Source organism: Chiloscyllium punctatum, chromosome 11 (genome assembly GCF_047496795.1).
Source record: "Chiloscyllium punctatum isolate Juve2018m chromosome 11, sChiPun1.3, whole genome shotgun sequence".
Lineage (NCBI taxonomy): Eukaryota > Metazoa > Chordata > Chondrichthyes > Orectolobiformes > Hemiscylliidae > Chiloscyllium > Chiloscyllium punctatum.
Genome location: NC_092749.1, coordinates 95645712 through 95664770, shown reverse-complemented (window position 1 = coordinate 95664770; position 19059 = coordinate 95645712). Strand labels below are relative to the sequence as shown.

General features: G+C 42.7%; 1 protein-coding gene across 4 annotated transcripts in view; it reads left to right on the top strand.

Moving 5' to 3' along the window:
- The window catches only part of iyd (iodotyrosine deiodinase), a 47424-nt gene that overhangs the window by 13439 nt on the left and 14926 nt on the right, over positions 1 to 19059 (top strand). For all 4 annotated transcript variants that reach the window (XM_072581313.1, XM_072581312.1, XM_072581314.1 and 1 more), the window contains exons 4-6: positions 11700 to 11888; positions 15065 to 15224; positions 17283 to 17436. In XM_072581313.1, coding sequence (XP_072437414.1) covers positions 11700 to 11888; positions 15065 to 15224; positions 17283 to 17436 — 503 coding nt within the window. The remainder of the gene's footprint in view (positions 1 to 11699; positions 11889 to 15064; positions 15225 to 17282; positions 17437 to 19059) is intronic.

The window sequence follows — 19059 nt, the reverse complement described above, 5'->3', positions numbered from 1 at the left end:
ATAGTACCTGCACTGTACTGTCCCAGAGGTTTCTGACGATTTTGCAAATTGTGTCTGACCAGTGGATCACATGAATGCAAATCAAATTCTGCACTTTTCGTATTACAGCTCCCTCAAGATAAAATTATCTCTTCTGTTTCTGAGAAAATTTATTGTGTTGAAATTTGTCTTTGGCCCTGAATAAAGCAGCACTTGGAACTGTGTCAAGTCCAAAGTGCAGAGTGGATAATTCATTTCTTTCTCTGAGCCCCAGAGCAGTATAAATGTCATGCTGTAGCCAATTTGATTCACTCCATTTGATATCAAGAAACAATTGAAGGCAAAGGATACCGCAAAGGCTGTGGGCCTTGACAACATTTTGGCAATAGTACCTTGTACTCATGAAGGAGCCGGTGATGCACACTGAAAGAAGTAACAGTACAACAGAATATTCAGTGAACAATAAGATGCTAAGAAGCTCAGTGGAGCAGAGGGGTCTTGGATTCCTTTCCATACCTCACTGAAGATGGCAGGACAGATTAATAGGGTAGTAATGAAGGCTTACCCATATCAGCGAGGCATAGGTTATAAGAGCAAGGAGATTATGCTGGAGTTGTTATGAAGATGTAAGGGATACTGTACCTTTAAGAGCTAGCAGAATTACCTGAATAAGGTACAATGTAACCTTTTAGTCCAGCAACTAGAGTAGCTGGTTGCCTGGAGACAAAAACGCATTTGAATGCAGCCAATCAGTTTAAATTCTATCCCCAAAAATACTAAACTCCAAACAAGTCTTAATTTAGTTCATTGACAATATTAAAAGCCAATGACACAATCTGATGCTTTGTGTGTATAAGACTGGGAAAAACTTGAACATTTGAGGGAGAACTGCCAAGCCACCAACACATGCAGACTGCCCGCAGAATAGCTCTTTTAAAGGTACCTTTGTTGATCAGTGACCTGTGAAACAGAAATCCCTAAGAAGAAAAGAAGGCAGAGGGAGATATAAAGAGAAGATTCGACAGCTGGCTGGTTTTGAAATTTGAATTTTTGGTAAATCTTAATCAGGGGTTTTATTGGACTAGTATTGTAGAAGGGGAAGGTAAAAGAAAGATCAAAGAAAGGAGTTGTGAATAGTTGTTAGTTAATTATCCTCTTATACTTTAAGAAATAATGTTGTTAATTTTTACTTTGAATAGAGACCTTTGGAATAGTCTTGGCCTCTTGAATTTTCACAGATTACTGCACGGGATTTGCTGGTTAAAATGAAGCAGGAGGGTTTATCCCATGTCGTAACAGAGTTGTTCAGAGGTTTGGTTAGGTCTCAGCTAGAGCACTGTTGAAGTTCTGGTTACCACACTATAGGAAAGATGTGATTGCACTGGATGGGATGTAGATGAGATTCATCAAGGTGTTGCCTGAGATAGAGCACTTCAGCTTGAATAGGGGGTTGGTTAAGCTCGGACGTTTGTTTTGGAGCAGAGAATGTTGAGGGGCAGGGCCTGATACAAGTGTAGAAGATTTTGAGGGGCATAGACAGATGGATGTTAAGTAGCTATTCCCTTGCGTTGTAGGGTCAGAAAGTTTAGAGGGGTTTTGAGGAAAATATTTCTCATCCAATGTTGGTAGTTGAATCTGGTAACAATCACAACCTGTGTGATTCTTTAATTCTAGCTGTGTCCCTGTTTGAACTGTTACTGTGCAACTGTAATATTGGCATCTACCTGAGCAAATAAGAAAAAAATACCCAGGTACATCGTGACCACATAAAGCAGGACAAATCTAATATGGTCAATTACTGTTCTGTCTGTTTTCTCTCGATCGTCAACAAGTTGTTGACAGTGCTATCAGGTGGCACTTAGAAAGTAATAACCTGCTCACAAATGCTCAGTTTGTATTCTGCCAAAGGTCTTTTATTCTTGAACTCATTATAGCTTTGGTGCAAACATGGACATAAGAGCTAAACTGGAGGTGCAATGAAAGTTGTGATTACCCTTGAATTAAGATAGAACTTGATCATGTGTCCTAGAGCCCGAGAAAAATGAGTTAATGGCAATCAAGTGAAAACTGTCCAGTGGGTGTGAGTCACTTGTTTGTGTTCAGTTCTGGGCATCTCACTTAAAGAAGGATGTTAAAGCCCTGGATAGGGTTCAAAGGAGATTTACTAGAATCATACCAGTAACTTTTGGATAGAAGGAAAGATTAGAGAAATTGGGGTTATTGTCTTGGAGCAAAGACAGTTAAAAGATGACTTTCTTGAGGTGTTCAAAATTATGAACAATTTTGACAGAGTGAAGAAGGATATTCTGTTTCTATTAAGTTGGTATGTCTGTAACCAGGGGTCCCAATTTGAAGGTTGCCAGCAGGAGAACTAGGAGTAAAATGAGGAGAAACTTCTTTCTTTAGAGAATTGTTAGGATTTTGAGTGTGCTGCCTGGGAGAATGATGGAGGCAGATTCCATAGGAGGTTTCAAAAAAGAACCAGATGTATATTTGAAAGTGATTAAATTTAGAGGGCTAGAGAGTTAGGGCTGGAGAATGGGACGAGCTGGATAGCTCTTTCAAGAGCCAATCCAGACATGATGGGCCAAATGGCTTCGTTCTCTGCTGTAAAACTCGATGATTCTGTGGTAAGATGGTGTGGCTGTTGAAGCTTGTACCTTCAGACATTGCTGCATGAGCTCCTCAAGATAGTATCTTAGGCTCAACCATCTTCAAAGGTCATCAGGTCAGAAGCTATCAGACCTCTGGAAGAGAAGGAAGTGTTTCTGCTCTACTGTAAAAAAGCATCTCAACCATGATAGCCAGTTTATTTCACCTCATCTGTTTCTCTGAGCTGTATTTTTGAATTAATAAGTCAGAGACCTTGCATAAATGTGAAGCAATCACCCTGTGCTTTTTGCAAATAAGTGAAATCACTGGCAGAAGGACTGTTCTGATCAACAAAAGAATCATCTCAAGTAACCCTGTGGTTAGGGACCACTAAACTGCCTTTCCAGCCTTTCACTGCCCATATCACCCATTTTTGTTTCTGTCTATATATGTGTTTAATAGAGTCAGAATAATACAGCATGGAAACAGACCCTTCAGCCCAAACCAGTCCATGCTGACCATGGTGCCCACTAAGCTAGTTTCAATTGCCCACATTTGTACCCTATCCCTCTAAGCCCTTCCCATCCATGTACCTATCAAAATGTTTTTTTAATTGTTGCTATTGTACCTGCCTTCACCACTTTCTCTGGCAGCCCATTCCATATATGCACCACCGTCTGCGTGAAGAAATTACCCTTCAGGTCCTTCTTAAATTCTTCTCCTCTCACCGTAAACCTGCCCTTTAGTTTTCAACCTCCCATCCCTGGGAAAAAGACTATATGCATTCATTCAATCTATGCCTCTCATGATTTTATATACCTCAATAAGGTCACCCCCTCATTCGGTTACAATCCAAGGAATAAAGTCCTATCCCTATAATTTAGGCCTAACAGTCCTGATGACATTCTTGCAAAATCTTCTTTGCATTCTTACCAGTTTAACTCTGCCTTTCGTATAACAGAGTAGCCATAACTGTACACAATACTCCAAGTGTGGCCTCACCAATGACTTCTACTGTAACATAACATCTCAACTCCTGTAGTCAATGCCTTGACTGATGAAGGCTAGCATGCTAAATGCCTTTTCACTGCCCTGTCTACGTGTGACGCTGCTTTCAAAGAACTATGTACTTGTACCCCTTGGTCCCTCTGTTCCAAAACAATCCTCAGGACCTTACCATTTACTGTATAAGTCATACTTTGGTTTGACTTTCCAAAATGTAACGCCTCCCACTTATCTGTTTTGAATTGCATTTCCCAATCTTCAGCCAAATTCCCTGTCTGATCAATTATCCCTCTATAATATTTGATAACCTTCCTTGTTATCAACGATCCCTCCTAATTCTGTAACATCTGCAAACTTACTAATCATGCCTTGTATATTCACATCCAAGATCATTGATTTAAGTAACAAATAACAAAGGTCCCAGCACTGACCCCTGTGGCACACCACTAGTCAGAGGCCTCCAGTCCAAGAAACAGCCTTCAATCTTCAACCATCACCCTCTGCTTCCTATTATCGAGTGAATTAGCTTGCTCTACCTTGATCCCATGACTAGCCTGCCATGTGGGACCTTGTCAAAGGCCTTACCAAAATCCATGTAGACAACATTAACTGCCCTATCCTCATCTATCATCTTGATGACCTATTCAAAAAACTTTAAAAGATTTGACAGACATGACTTCCCACATACAAATCCATGCTGACTATCCCTAATCAGACCTTGACTGTCCAAATGTTGGTTGATCCTGTCCCTCAGTATCCCCTCCAACAACTTGCCTACCACTGATATCAGGCTAAATGGCCTGTAGTTCCCTGGCTTGTCTTTGCTACCTTTCTTAAACAATGGAACAACATTAGCCACCCTCCAGGCTTCTGGAACTTCACCAGTGGCTAAAGGTAAACCAAAAATCTCTGCAAGGGCCTCTGCAATTTCTTCCTTAGCCTTCCACAATGTCTGAGGATGGACTTGATCAGGCTCAGGGGATTTATCCGTCTTAATGTGCTTTAAGGCTGCAAACACCTCCTCTCTAGTAACGTATATGTGGTTCAAAACATCTTCACTTGTCACCCTTATTTCCTTAGCATCATGAGGAGAAATATTTATTAACAATCTCCTCCATCTCCTGTGGCTCCAAACATAGACAGCCAAGCTGATCTTTAAGGAGACCTATTCTCTCCCTAGCCATTCTATTCCTCTTAATATAGCTATAGAACCTCTTGGGATTATCTTTAACCTTATCTGTCAGATCCACCTCATACCCTCTTTTAGCTCTTCTGATTTCCCTCTTAAATGTGCTCCTATACTTTTTAAAGTCATCCAGGGATTCTCTTGAGCCCGATAGCTTAAACCCAATAAATGCTGCCTTCTTTTTCCTGACCAGAGCCTCAAAATTCCTCATCAGCCAGGGGTCCCTGAACCTGCCAGCTTTTCCCTTCACCCTAACAGGGACATACTGTCTTGGACTCGTGATATCACACTTTTACAAGCCTCTCATTTGCCAATCGTTCCTTTTCCTTCGAACAGACTCAGCCAATTGACCTCTGCAGGATCCTGCCTAATGGGTCCAAAGCTGGCCCTGCTGCAGTTTAGTACCTTAACCATAAACCTGTCCTATCCTTATTCAAAACTATGTCAACACTAAGAGACAAAGTTAAAAATCTCACAACACTAAGTTATAAGCCAACAGCTTTATTTGGAAGTGCAAGCTTTTGGAGTACTGCTCCTTCGTCAAGTAACTAGGTTGACTAGCTACCTGATGAAGGAGCAGCTCTCCGAAAGCTTGTACCTCCAAATCAACCTGTTGGACTATAACCTGGTGTTGTGTGATTTTTAACTTTGCCCATCCCAGTCCAACACTGGCATATGTCCAAAACTAAGAGAGTTATGGTCACTGGACCCAAAGTGCTCTCCGACTGACACTTCAGTCACTTGGAAAAAGTGAGAACTGTGGATCCTGGAGATTTGAGTCAAAGAGTGTAGTGCTGGTCAGGCAGCATCTGAGGAGCAGGAGAATTGACGTTTCAGGCATAAGCCCTTCATCAGGAATGAGGCTTGTGGGCCTAGGGGATTGAGAGATAAATGGGAAAGGGTTGAGTGTGGTTGGGGGGAAGGTAACTGGGAATGCGATAGGTAGATGAAGGTGGGAGTGAAAGTGATAGGTGGGAGAGGAGGGTGGAGCAGATAGGTGGGAAGGAAGATGGACAGGTAGGACCGTTTAAGAGGGCGGTGCCAAGCAAGAGGGTCTGTCCTCCCTTTACTGTGCCTCTGGCATCCCTGAATAATAAACTTGCTCTCAGTGGTGAATGTACTTTCCCTTGACTTCCAGATGGCCCCTCTCTTATTCAGAGTCCCTAGTTTAAACACTCCCAAGTAATACAAGCAAATCTCCCCGCAAGGATATTGATACCTCCTGCAGATCAAGTGTAATCCGTCCCTCTTGTACAGGTCATCTCTACCCCAGAAGAGATCCTAATGATCCAAGAAATGAAAATCCTGTCATCTACACCGTCTCCTCAGCCATGCATTCATCTGGCTTAGCTTTCTATTTCTATCCTCACTGCTGGGTGGCACTGGAAGTAATCCAGAGATCATTACCCTTCAGGTGCTGCTTTTTACCTTCTTACCTAACTCCCTATACTCATTTCGCAGAACCCCATCCCTTTGTCTACCTATGTCATTTGTACTGATGTGCACAATGACTTCTGTCTGTTCACCCTCCCCCTTCAGAATGTTCAGCCGCTCAGAGACATCCTTGACCCTGGCACCTGGGAGGCAACACACCACCCTGGTATCTCTTTTGCAACCACAGAATCTCCTGTCAGTCACTCTCACAATTAAGTCTCCTATCAGTATTGCTCTGTCTGACCGCACCCTTTCCCTCTGAGCCTCAGAGCTGGTCACAGTGCACTGACCTGACTCCTGCTGTTGGCCCCTGAAAGGTCAAAGGGGAATCAACCCCCCCCCCCCCCAAAACCACCTCCACTTTACTTTTTCTGGTGGTGACTCAGCTACCTGTAGCGTACACCTTTAGGAGTGACCACTATAGTTTTTATCAGTGATGTTCTTTGCACCACGGATGATCCCGAGTGCATCCAGATCCAGCTCCAGTTCCCTAATGCGATCTGTCAGGAACTGCAGCCGGGTGCACATCTCGCAGGTGTAGCCACCATTGACACTGGACGTCTCCCTGATCTCCCACATCCTGCAAGAGGGACATGCCACTGCCCTCACTGCCATGCCTACTGCCTTCAGTCTCAACAGAACAAAAGTAAAGAGCCCTTATCCGTTCTTACCTGTATGCCAGTGCAGCATCCTCACACCAAAATCTCTCAAGCAAAGGCCTCAACACTTCCACTCCAAAACTGGCCCACTCTCCTAACTGCTGCCTCCTTGTACACCTTTACTTTGCCAGTCGTGTTCTTCACAGACCCTTTTTTTTTGGACAGAGGTGGGTGGAGGGAGGGTGGAAAACATCGATGTAGCGTTTCCAGTTTAACCCCAGCTTGACACCAAGTTCTATCTGACATGCTGTACAGTTGTGATAATTGTGGTGATGTCTCCCAGAATTCTGCTGTGATGATTCTCCACTGTCCTCTGATTCTGGGAAGGTTTAGGGGTCGGTCAAGTTTTAGCTAATAGATATATCACAATGGTTCATAATTGTTTATCTGTAGTTGGAATCTATTTATTTGTAATAAATAGTTATTGTGGTTAAGCATAGAAACCTGTTCCTAGATAACTGAATGTATTTGAAGAAGGGGTGGACAGATTTCTGAAGTGGACAGGTATACTGAACTAGCATGAAGCAGGAATTGAGAAGTGGGACTGATTGATAGTCTTGTTGAATGGTGGGGCAGGCTTGAGTAGGCAGATGGCTTACTCCTGCCCCTGTCAACCTGGGTTAAAAAGATTGGTAAATGGAGGAATTCTATGTTATTTTTTAAAAAAAATCTTTAACTTTTGTGATAACTCTGGGAATATTTCCAAAATACAACCTTAGTGAGGCATAACTCACTGACTGACTATCTGTGTGGAGTTTGCACATTCTCCCCATGTCTGCGTGGATTTCCTCCCACAGTCCAAAGCTGTGCAGGTCAGGTGGATTGGCCTTGCTAAATTGTCCATAGTATTAGGTGCATTAGTCAGAGGGAGATGGATCTGTGTGGGTTACTCTTCGAAGGGTTGATGTGGACTTGTTGGGCCGAAGGGCCTGTTTCCACTCTGTAGGGAATCTAATCAAATAACATAAGTAACTCTTCTTCTATTCAAATAGTTTCATGATAATTTAAATGTTAGCCTAAGAGGGCAGTTGGGTGCTATTATTTAATGTTGTACCATTGACAGGACAGCATTGCTGAGGCATTGCGTCATCCCTAGTTTGACCTCTGGCATGAGAGGTGTGTAAGGTATCTAGAACCAGTGCTTTGTTCAAAAGTGATACAGGCAGCAATAGGATATCAATATTGATTTTGCTGCAGAGACGAAAAAGTCACGTGAGAGAAACCACATACTTTCATTGTTCTTAGATGTGGAATGTAAGAAAATGCCTGTTAGCTATTAACTCAGTGAATTATCAACCAACCTTTAACATTATAAAAAGATAATTCACTAATTTGACCGTCAGTGTGCACCTTTGGCAACTGATATCAAGACCAGAACTAGGCTTGAAATGTTTATGTACAAATAGATAAAAAGCACAGCATAAAAACAGACCATTTGGCTCAATGGTTATTCATGCTCTGTACAAGTCTCCTCTTAGCCCTCTTCATCCAAAGTTATTACTGTAACCTCTATTTCCTTTGTTTTCACATGTCCATTTAGATTCACCTTAAATACTTCATTCTCAACAAATTACTCTTTGTGATACTGAGGTTCACATTTTAGCCATTGCCTGAATAAAGATGTTTCTGCTGAATTCCCTGTTGAATTTATTGGTCACGGCATTATAATTGATCCCTAATCTTCATCTCCCAATCTAAAGTGATTATATCAATCAGGACATTCACCACATTTAAAAGGCAGAGTCTGGTAACTATTGTTTAACATTAGTTTTATTCAGATTGATTCTGGAATTGAGAGATTGGACCCATCAAGAAAAGCTGAACTGACTGAGGTTTTTATCTACAGAAGAGTGAAGTCTGATGCATTAACCTGAGAGAGGTCTTTAAGGTTATGAAACCAATTGATTGGATGAATATAGGATGATTTGTGCCAATATTTAGTTTCATTCTAGCCTCCTCTGACCCTATTCTGACCCTATTATCTTGCTTTTCTATTCCTTTGTCTCTCACTGACTTTTCTAGCTTACACTGAAGGTATTGTTTTACTCAACTCTTCCATTTATTAGTGCAGTCCACATTCTAATTGTTCTATAAGCAACTCATTGATGCTTTCAAAGGATTTTTCTCCCAATGTTCAGTTCACTGCTTGGCTTCTTGATGTTGACTTAGACACATTGCTTAGGCTTGGCAAAGACAGTTCTTTTCAGACTTATCTCCATTCACCCATAGACCCTTCAATGTGAAGGACACTCCATTCAGTGAATGGTTGCTGCTTGACATTGTGAGCACTTATTCAACCAGCGTTTGGAAACACTTCTTAATGGAGAAGAAAAGAAGAAACCAGGAGTAGAATTGGTTGCATTGGTGGTCATTCATGTAGAATCACAGAATAACGCAGCACAAAAGCAGCCATTTGACCCATTGTACCTGTGCTGGCTCTCTAGAAGAGCTATCCAATTAGTTACACAACTCTGCTTTCTCCTTGTAGCCCTATAAACAAACTCCCTCAAGTATCCAAGTTTGTTTGGAATGATGCCATTGAATCTGCTTCCTCCATCCATTTCAATCAGTGTAACCCAGTTTACAACAACTCACTGTAAAATAATTTCCAAGGTTTTCCAGGCCCTTTTCAGGAGAGGCTGGGAGACAAAAAACACTGGCAAAATGGTGTGGGAAAGTGTGAGGGTGTGCCTGATGTCTTCTAAATCTCCAGTGTTACCACTTGACCAGCCCAATCATTGCAGCCTGCCTCCCTGACCCCCACCATACCCCAAATCAACTTACCTTTCTTCAAGGGCATCTGGTGATGGACACATTATTTTACTATAGTTACAGCCCTGGCAATGGCCACTCTGATTAAGATGGCAGCTCTTGGGTGTTTGGTGCTGTCTTTCTCTGGTGGCTCCAGGGGCATTTGGCAGTATAACTCCATTGGTCCCACTGCCTGACTGAAGTAGGGTCACCAGCCACTTCCAGCTCCAGGGCCTGTGGTGTCTGCACAGAATTTTAATTCCATGTTTCAATACATCACCTCTCGTTGTTTTCCCAATTGCCTTAAGTATATGTCCTCTGGTTACTGATTCTATATCACTGGAATAGTTTCTCCTTATTTATGATGTTGAAACCACTCAAGTTTATTAAAACTTATCTTTGCATTAAATAGAACATTCCCAGTTTCGCTGTAGATCTAAAATTGCTTATCACTGGTACCACTCGAATACATGTCTTTTTCACTCTTCTCCAAAGCTTAGAACTAGGGGTCACAGTCTAAGAATAACAGGTAAGCCATTCAGGACCAGGATGTGGAAGAATTTCTTCACGCAGAAAACTGTGAACTTGTGGAGGTCTGTACCACGAGAAGCTGCTGGGACTAGTTTATTAGATCTGTTCAAGAGGGAGCTGGATATGAGCCTTGCAGCTAAAGGGATCAAGGGGTATGAAGAGAAAGCAGGCATGCAATACTGAAATCGCATAATCAGTTATGATCATACTGAACGGCAGTGCAGGCTGGAAGGGCCGCATGGCCCATTCCTGCATCTGTTTTCTATGTTTGACTAACCTAGTTACACTAGGCATTGTGTGATTCGTCAAATTGCATAAGGAGTTGCTAGTGTGATTGAGCTGATTGTAGTAGTCATTGTTTGAAATTGCAACTTCAATTACTAGGGGGAAAATTCCTTTTAGCTGTTTTGCACCTGAAACATAGGTGGTGAGAAGGGGAGGGGACCCTACAATTGACTTGCAACGCCTACCTGATGCCACAGAATGTGGTATCATGCACTGATTTTGAGTGATTGATGCACAATCCATGCATAAATGGGCAGAACAAGCATCCCGTACATCCACCAAAGTACTGAAGTTTATTGTGGGTCCAGCTCATCCCCATCCCTTGGTACAAGCTGCCTTGCAGCATTATATTGACAGGCTGATTAGGAGAGCATGATCAGACCACCTCATTGTCAACTCTTACAGAAGAAAATGTCATTGGAAACATTTCAGAAGCAGTGAGTTTCAAATTATTCATGAGCTACCTGTCACTGTGCACATCCTGAGGATGGAAGGTTTGTTCTTCCCTTCCCATTACTAAAGGATGTAACTGTGGGCCAGGTCGGTGCTGGAGCTGACCAAGCTTTGAATGATAAACTCCACCAAGGTGCCTGTTTGTTTTCTGTGAGTCATTGTTTCTATTTAAAAGTTGTCTGACACTAGTTTCTTTTGGTGTCTCAGACTGGAATTGGGCCTGTGTAAACTGATCCCTTCACTGAAACTGCCTGATATAGGTGACAATCAGGTCCCTCTTTCACTATGTGATTGAAAACAGTTAATTACTGAGGCCCTAGGGATTACATCTTGGGGCTCATTTGAGTTTGAATAGAGCTGGTGTGGAACTTTTCTTTTAAAACAGAGGCTGAGCTAATGATCAGACAGCTAATTTAACAAGTTTGGGTGGATTTTGACTCTGCATGATAATACAAATCACGTGATAGCAAGTCCTCAGCATGTTTTGGCTTTTGTGGCATAGCAGTAGTGTTCCTGCCTCTGAGACAGAAGGTCTGGTTACAAGTCCCACATGCTCCAGAAGTGTGTAATAACATCTCTGAACAGATTCATTATTTTACTGAGTGATTCAGTCTGTCACACCCACGATGACAGACAACATGAGGTCTGCTAACTGGAGTAGCAGTGATGTAACCTTAAGTACCCACTTGGCCAAAACGTCCATGGATATTTTGTGCCGTCAACTTTAATTCAGAATTTTTGTTTTTTGTGTCCCTCACTGAATGTTTAGTTCTATGTGGTTCCGTGTAATGCACCAAATTTCACTCTGATCCTTCCATTTCCAGCTGGGAGTTTTCTTAATGATGAACCTGAGGTGCAGCATATTCCATATTCATCACAGCGTTATTCAGAGGATGAAATGATCCGCAGAGCCAATGAGTTTTACCAACTGATGAATGCACGAAGGAGTGTCCGCTTTATCAGTGAGGAAGCAGTGCCCAGGGAGGTGATTGACAGCATCATTAGGACAGCAGGTATGACCAGTTACAGCTCTGACAAAACAAGAAGCTGGAAATTCAACAGCATTCCACAGCAGCGAGTTTCAAATGATTAATTGGCTACCTGTCATTGTTGGACATCCCAACGATGTAAGGTTCACTTCCCCTTCACTTCCTACTACAAATCATGTGGCCTTCCTCTATTCTTCTTCCTTCTCACCTTCTTTCCTCCATTCTTCCTGGCTATTGCTACTTTCTGTTTCTCCTGCCTCTCTGCTTTCTATCCTATCCTTCCATCCTGTTTCCTGCCTTCTTTCCTTTCCTTGATACCTCTCTCTCCATCCTTTTCCCCCGATATCTGGCCTCAACCCACTTCAATCCTTTTCTGTCCGTCCTTTCTTTTTCATTCTTTACCTCTCTCTGTTTTCTCAGCTGACTTGTTCCTTTCTGCTTTTCTTTCTTGCATCTTTCCTTCCTTCCTTTCTTTCTTTCACTCTCTCTCTTTCTCTCTTCCCCCCCCCCCCACTTCCTTCATTGCCCTTGCCCCCCTTCATTCCTTTACCTCCCACTTCTTTCTTCTACCCCTCTGCCCTTCCTTCCTTTCTGTCCTCTCTCCCTCTTTGCACATTCCCTTCTGTTCCACGGTCTCGTTCCCTTCCTGTTCCTCAACTGTTGGGACTTGCATGTTCACTCTCTTACATGCTGAATTTAAAATGAAGTGCACTGCTATTCTGAGAATTCACTGGCTGCAACATTGCTCAGACCTTTTCCTATCTTGTTGGTACTACCCTGCTGGAAGTGCCATGTAAAATAAATTTCCATTCAAATTACACCAGCAAAGAGTGAACAGATCCAGGGAATTTTACAATCACTCTAATGTGGTTGAAAGACAGGCTGTGGATCACCTTACTCTCAGGGTTGGGTTGGAAGCTGGCTGGGCAATCTCTGTAGACTAGACCTTGTCTGTTATTAGGCAAAAAAAAACCTGCAGGTGCTGGAATCCAAGGTAGACAAGCAGGAGACTGGGAGATCACAGCAAGCCAGGCAGTACCAGGAGGTGGAGAAGTTGATATTTTGGGTGTAACCTTTCTTCAGGACTGGGGGTGGGTGTAAGGACCTGCAACTCCCCTTACACCCAACCCCAATCCTGAAGTAGGGTCACACCCGAAACGTCGACTTCTCCACCTCCTGATGCTGCCCGGCTTGCTGTGTACTTCCAGCCTTCTGCTTATCTACCTTGTGTGTTAGTCGGCCATTTGCAGATCAACAGGGAGCAATGAGACGCTTTGAGGGAAAATATCAGTTTTTGTTTTCAAAGTGTCGAGTGCCAGCAAGTATCTATGCAATGATCGATTTTATTTCTCAGTTCAACGTGAATCCAAACAAACATTACAGAAACCCCAAAAATGCTTTACAGCCAATTAAATGTTTTTGAAATGTTACGACTGTCGGAAACACAGCAGCCAATTTGGTCAAGGTTCCATTAACAACTAAGGGGATGCTGTTTTAACAGTGTTGGTTGAGTGATGCAGATTGGCTAGGACAGAGGGAGAACTCTCCTGTTTTTCTTCAAAATATCACCTGCATATCTTTTTTTGTCTACCTGAGAGAACAGACAGAACTTCAAATTAATATCTCTTCTGAAAGGTTTGTGTCTTACATGGCTGCACTTATGTCATCCTGGACAGTGTACTCCAGTTTCTGAACAGGGTCTCTGAGCCACAAATGTGGATCAGAGGTGAGTACATCAGTATGGATCTACAGGAGACTGGTTTATCGAGACCCTTTAAACATCAAGGGAATTCAAGGCCTTGTGAAGGCTGCACAGGGACAGTAGCCTCTCCACGGAATATAAACATTCTTGGCAAATATAGTTTTAAGAGATTGATTTACCTCAGGCTTGCTGTAGTACTCCAGCGAAGCTACGGTCAAGCTGAAAGAACCCTCCAGCCTTCTGGACTCTATCAAGTTCAATAACTTTAGAGCTTGAGCCCTCCCAAGTCCTTACCCCAACATTCACACACCAGGCCTTGTTATCACATACTATTACACATAACCCATTGTTAGCCACTAACAGCGTCCATTAATAGCAATGCACCCTTCTAGCCCAATTATTATCCACTTCTTTGTCTGTCCAACTGTTCTTCTCCTTCTGTGGGCACTATAGCCACCTACTGTTTTACACCTTACTCTCTCCCTCCATCCTGTCTTCTTCATATAAACTAACATTTTCATAGCTACCATCAACTCTGAGGAAGGCTTCCTTGACCTGAAAAATTAACTCTGAACACTCTGCACAGATGCTGCCAGACCTACTAAGCTTTTCCAGCAACTTCAGTTTTTGTTGCGAGTAAATTGTAATTGTTTCCAGGGAGCTCCTGATTTACAGGAAACAGCTAGAGAATCATTCTGATAGTTGGGGAGAATGCTACAGTGCCTGGATTGGTGACAATATTTATTGTAGACATTGTACGGAAGAACCTTATTGTCGGTAGAAGGGCTGAAACCTAAGATACTTGATTTCATAGAATCATAGAATGCCTACAGTATGGAAGCAGGCCATTTGGCCCATGAAGTCCACATACTCCCCCCAAAAGAGCATCCCACCAGACCCATCCCTCCACTCTATCTCTTTAACCCTGCATTTTCCATAGCTAATCCCTGCACATCCCTGAACACTATGGCCATTTTAGCATAGGCAGTCCCCTTAACCTGCACATCTTTGGACTGTGGGCGGAAACCCCCCCCGCACCCCAGAGTACCTGGAGGAAACCCATGCAGACATTGGGAGAATGTGCAAACTCTACACAGATAGTAGCCCGAAGCTGGAATCAAGCCCTTGTTCCTGGTGCTGTGAGGCAGCATTGCTAACCACTGAGTCACCATGCCGCCCCAACTTGATTAAAGTACCTGCCAAAAGTAGATTTTTTTTCCCATAGTGAATCATTCTGGGAAATAAACTGCCCTGAAAGGATGATGTAAGCATAATCACGAATATCTTTGAAAGCAGAATTGGATACACACTTGAAAAGGAGACATTTGCAAGCTGTGAAGAAAATGCAGGGAAGTGAGATTGTTCAGATGGCTTTAAAAAGCTGCCACAACTACAGTGGGCCAAATGATGGCTCCCTGTGCTGTAATAGTCCGTGACGGTACGTTGACATGGTTAACAATGGCCTCATTAAATCAGGCAATTTCCTGCTTTCTTAAAGGTACTGCTCCAAGTGGAGCACATACAGAGCCCTGGACCTTTGTAGTCGTACAAGACCCAGAAACAAAACATCAAATTCGTGAAATCATTGAGGAGGAAGAAGAGGTTAACTATAAGAAGAGGATGGGGAAGAAATGGGTCTCTGACTTAAAACAAATGAGGTATGTCCAACCGCATGATGAGATCCGTTCAATAATTGATTGGAATATGGATTAGTGGTGCTGGAAGAGCACAGCAGTTCAGGCAGCATCCAAGGAGCAGCGAAATCGACATTTCTGGCAAAAGCCTTGGTTGGAATATGTTCAGTTAAGTGACCCAACAGAAAGATGGCACACCCACAAGTGCAGATTTTCCTCCGTGTTGATTTACAATTTGCGTTCAGATCGCTGAAATAATATTTCAACCCACACTTTTCTAATTTGGAGGCATTGAGTTGGACCAATACTGTCCATTGTCCCTTCAAGGATACCACTAATGGCATCTAAACAGATGGTCTGATTAAACTAGAACATGCTTAAAGTGATGAAACAACAGAATCCAAATGTCACCTTGCTGATTATTGCTGGTTGACACATTGGTCATGGATACTCCCTGCCCTGAGTACACTGCTGGTACTGCATGCTTCCATTTAGTGCCATTCACAACCCTGCAGTAAAGAGTCAGGCAACCAGAGCTACACAGTCCCCCTCATGACTGGATCCATAGTTCCACATCTTGACCAAATTGAGGAGCAGATCCATGAAAAGACTTTACTTGCCTCCCCTTCCCAAAACTCGAGCCCAAAGGAGCCTGGACCTGATGTACCAGCAGGAATTGAGGAGATTCCCCCTGCGCTAATTGAATAGAGATTTCCACCCTTCACATTTTGAGCACATGTCGAAAAGCGATTACCTTTACCTCTGAGGCTGGGGTGGCAGCGAGATCTAGTGGAAATGTGGCTTTGATACCATGACACTTAAATAAATCCCCTAAGCCTTCAGTTAAAGTCAATAAAATTAGTTGTGAATTGATCATACAGAAATCCTCAAGTAAATGAGTGAAAAAGCTGGGTTGGTGGTAGGAGTGGAAGATATTTCTTTATACACAATCTGGGAATGGTCATCTTGAAAATGTGGTATAAACAAATTTTAAAAAAAGGCATACCTGAATGAATAAATTTGCATGGTTGTGGGGAAAGATCAGGGAAAATGTAGAAATAATAGGATAAATTTCAAAGAGACCAAACAAACAAGATGTATTGAATGACTACTTTCTGTGCTGTTTGGTTCTGATAGCACAGGAACAGCTTTCTAAAAATGTCACAACTATCTGGTAGACTGACATAAAATAGTTTAAAACTTTGACAGATTATTTTCAATACACTCGTGAGATGTGGGTCATTGTCTGGCTCAGTGTTTATTGCCCCTGAGAAAGTGGTGATGAGCTGCTTTCTTGAACTCTGCAGTCCATGTGCTGTAGGTAAACTCTCAATGTTGTCAGGGAGGGAAATCCAGGATTTTGATCCAGTGACAGTTAAGGAACGGCAATATATTTCCCAGTCAGGACTGTGAGTGGATTTGAGGGAAATTTGAGGGGTAGTGTTCCCATGCGTCTGTTGCCCTTTTTGGTGTTAGTGGGTTTGGGGGATGTTGTCTGAGGATCTTCTTGTGAATTTCTGCAGTGCATCTTGTAGATGGCACACAATGCTGCTATTGAGTGTCAATGGTGGAGGGATTGGATGCTTGTGAATGTGGTGCCAATCAGGTGGGCTGGTCTCAAGTCTTTTGAGTATCATTGGAGCTGTACTCATCCACATAAGTGGGAAGTATTCCATCACGCTTCTGACTTGTGCCTTGGTAATGGTGAACAGGTTTGGGGAAATCAAGAGGTGCAGAATTCCTGGTCCCTGACCTACTCTTGTACCCACAAATGAGTCACCGTGTGGTGAGTCCAGTTCAGTTTCTGGTCAAAGGTAAAGTCCAGAATATTGATAATGGGGGATTCGATGATTGTAATGCAATCAGATTTCGAGGAACTCTTAAGAATTGTAAAGTTTTGAGGTTTGCAATCTTTTCGTACTGTTTGATTTTGTTTGCGGTTACTGATTGGAAGAGTCTCTCCTGTATAAATAAAATTAAGTCTAAGCCCTCAGGCTTATGTGTTATGGTAATGTCAATGCTGCAGATGATGCTTGTGACTGAAGCTATATAAGGTACATATTACTGTTCTCCTTTTTGTAGGACACACTGGATTAAACCCTACCTTGACACTGCACCCTATCTCATCCTTGTATTTAAACAAATTTATGGAATCCTACCCACTGGCAAGAAGACCCATTATTACAATGAGATCAGTGTTTCAATTTCCTGTGGTATTCTCCTGGCCGCTCTGCAGGTAATCCTGATAATGTAACATACTATGGTTGAAGTGAATAGGTTCGACAGAATTAATTATTATTTTAACAGACTCTCCTCCCAATGCACTCGCTACTGCTACCTCTAAGCAGCTGATATATCTCACAGGGAACATGAACTTGTTTAAAGTGTGACTACAGATGTGAGAAAAATTGGAGAACATTAGAGTTAATAGATGCCACTTCCCAGTGCAAACCAAGACAGAAGTGCTAGCAATCTCCTTTGGAAATAACTCCCAAAACTCATCCTGCAAATTGCAAATTGTAGCCTCAACTTGAGCATACTCATCCCAGTCAGCCCTGTAAACTTTTCCTCACTAATATTCAAAGATTTGTGCCAAACCTGTTCTGCAGACCAGTTAAGCAACAGCCTCCCATTGTCATACTGATTGAATCGAGTAGAACCAGTATTCTAGACTCTTTCAGCATCATCCTTGGGTTTGTCCTGATCCAGAGCAAGACAGATCCACCAGAGGCATTGGCATGCTGCACACAGTCGCTTGGGAGTTGTCCTGGGAATCCTTAATACTGACTGTAGACCCAGTGAAATCTCATGTAAACACGGGAAAAAATAAGTCCTGCTGATTGTTACCACCACCCTCCATCAATATGAGGAATCAATACTCCTCCATGTTGAATATTACATGGAAGATGTATGGATACTAATCAAGGCATATAATCTACTCTGGGTGGAGAACTTTGATGTGTATCACCAAGACTGGCTCCATTGGTATGACCAGTATTGACCAAGCTGGATGAGGTTTGAAGTGACTGGACCCATGGCAGACTGGACCCATGGCAGGTGGTAAAAGAAAGAATGAAAGGAAGCACCTTCTTGACCCCATCTTCACTAATCCATCTGATCCATGACAATATTGATAGGAGAGTGACCACCACAAAGTCCTTGTGCAGACCAAATATCAGCTCACATTAAGGATGCCTACCTTCATGTTGGGTGGTATTTCAATCATGTTAAATGGGATAGTTTCAGAGTAAACCTAGCAGTTCAAACACTGGGCACTCAATCAACTCCAGGGGCCATTAGCAGCTACAGCAGGATAGTAGTTAACCACAGTCTGTAACCTTGTGTTCCAGTATATCCTTAACTCTACCATTGTCACCAGACTGGGGGATAAACCAAGGTTCAGCGAGTGCTGTGGAAGAGCTTTTCAAGAGAGGTCAAACCAAAAATTAGATGTCAGCCTGGTCAAAGTAAAGACAGGACTGCTCGCAATCTAGGTAGAGGAAGCAGCATGCGATTGATGGACATATTTAAAGAAATCCTCTCAACTGATGGGTCAGATCAAAGCTATATAGTTATGCTACCCATACACACATCCTCCCTGTAAATGTCAAAACAGCCTTGGTTCAAGTAAAGGTGAAAGAGCTGAACTCCAGAGGTGAGGTGAGAGTGACTGCCCTTAACGTCAAGGCGTCAGTGTGACATCAAAGAACTCTGGCAAAGATAAAGTCCAATGAATCATGGAAAATTCTTCATTGATTGCAAGCAAGTCTAGAACAAATTAAGATGGTGGTTGGTGTTAGAGGTCAATCATCTTCGGCCCAGAACATTTCTTCAGGAATCCCTAGGCCTAGCCATCTTC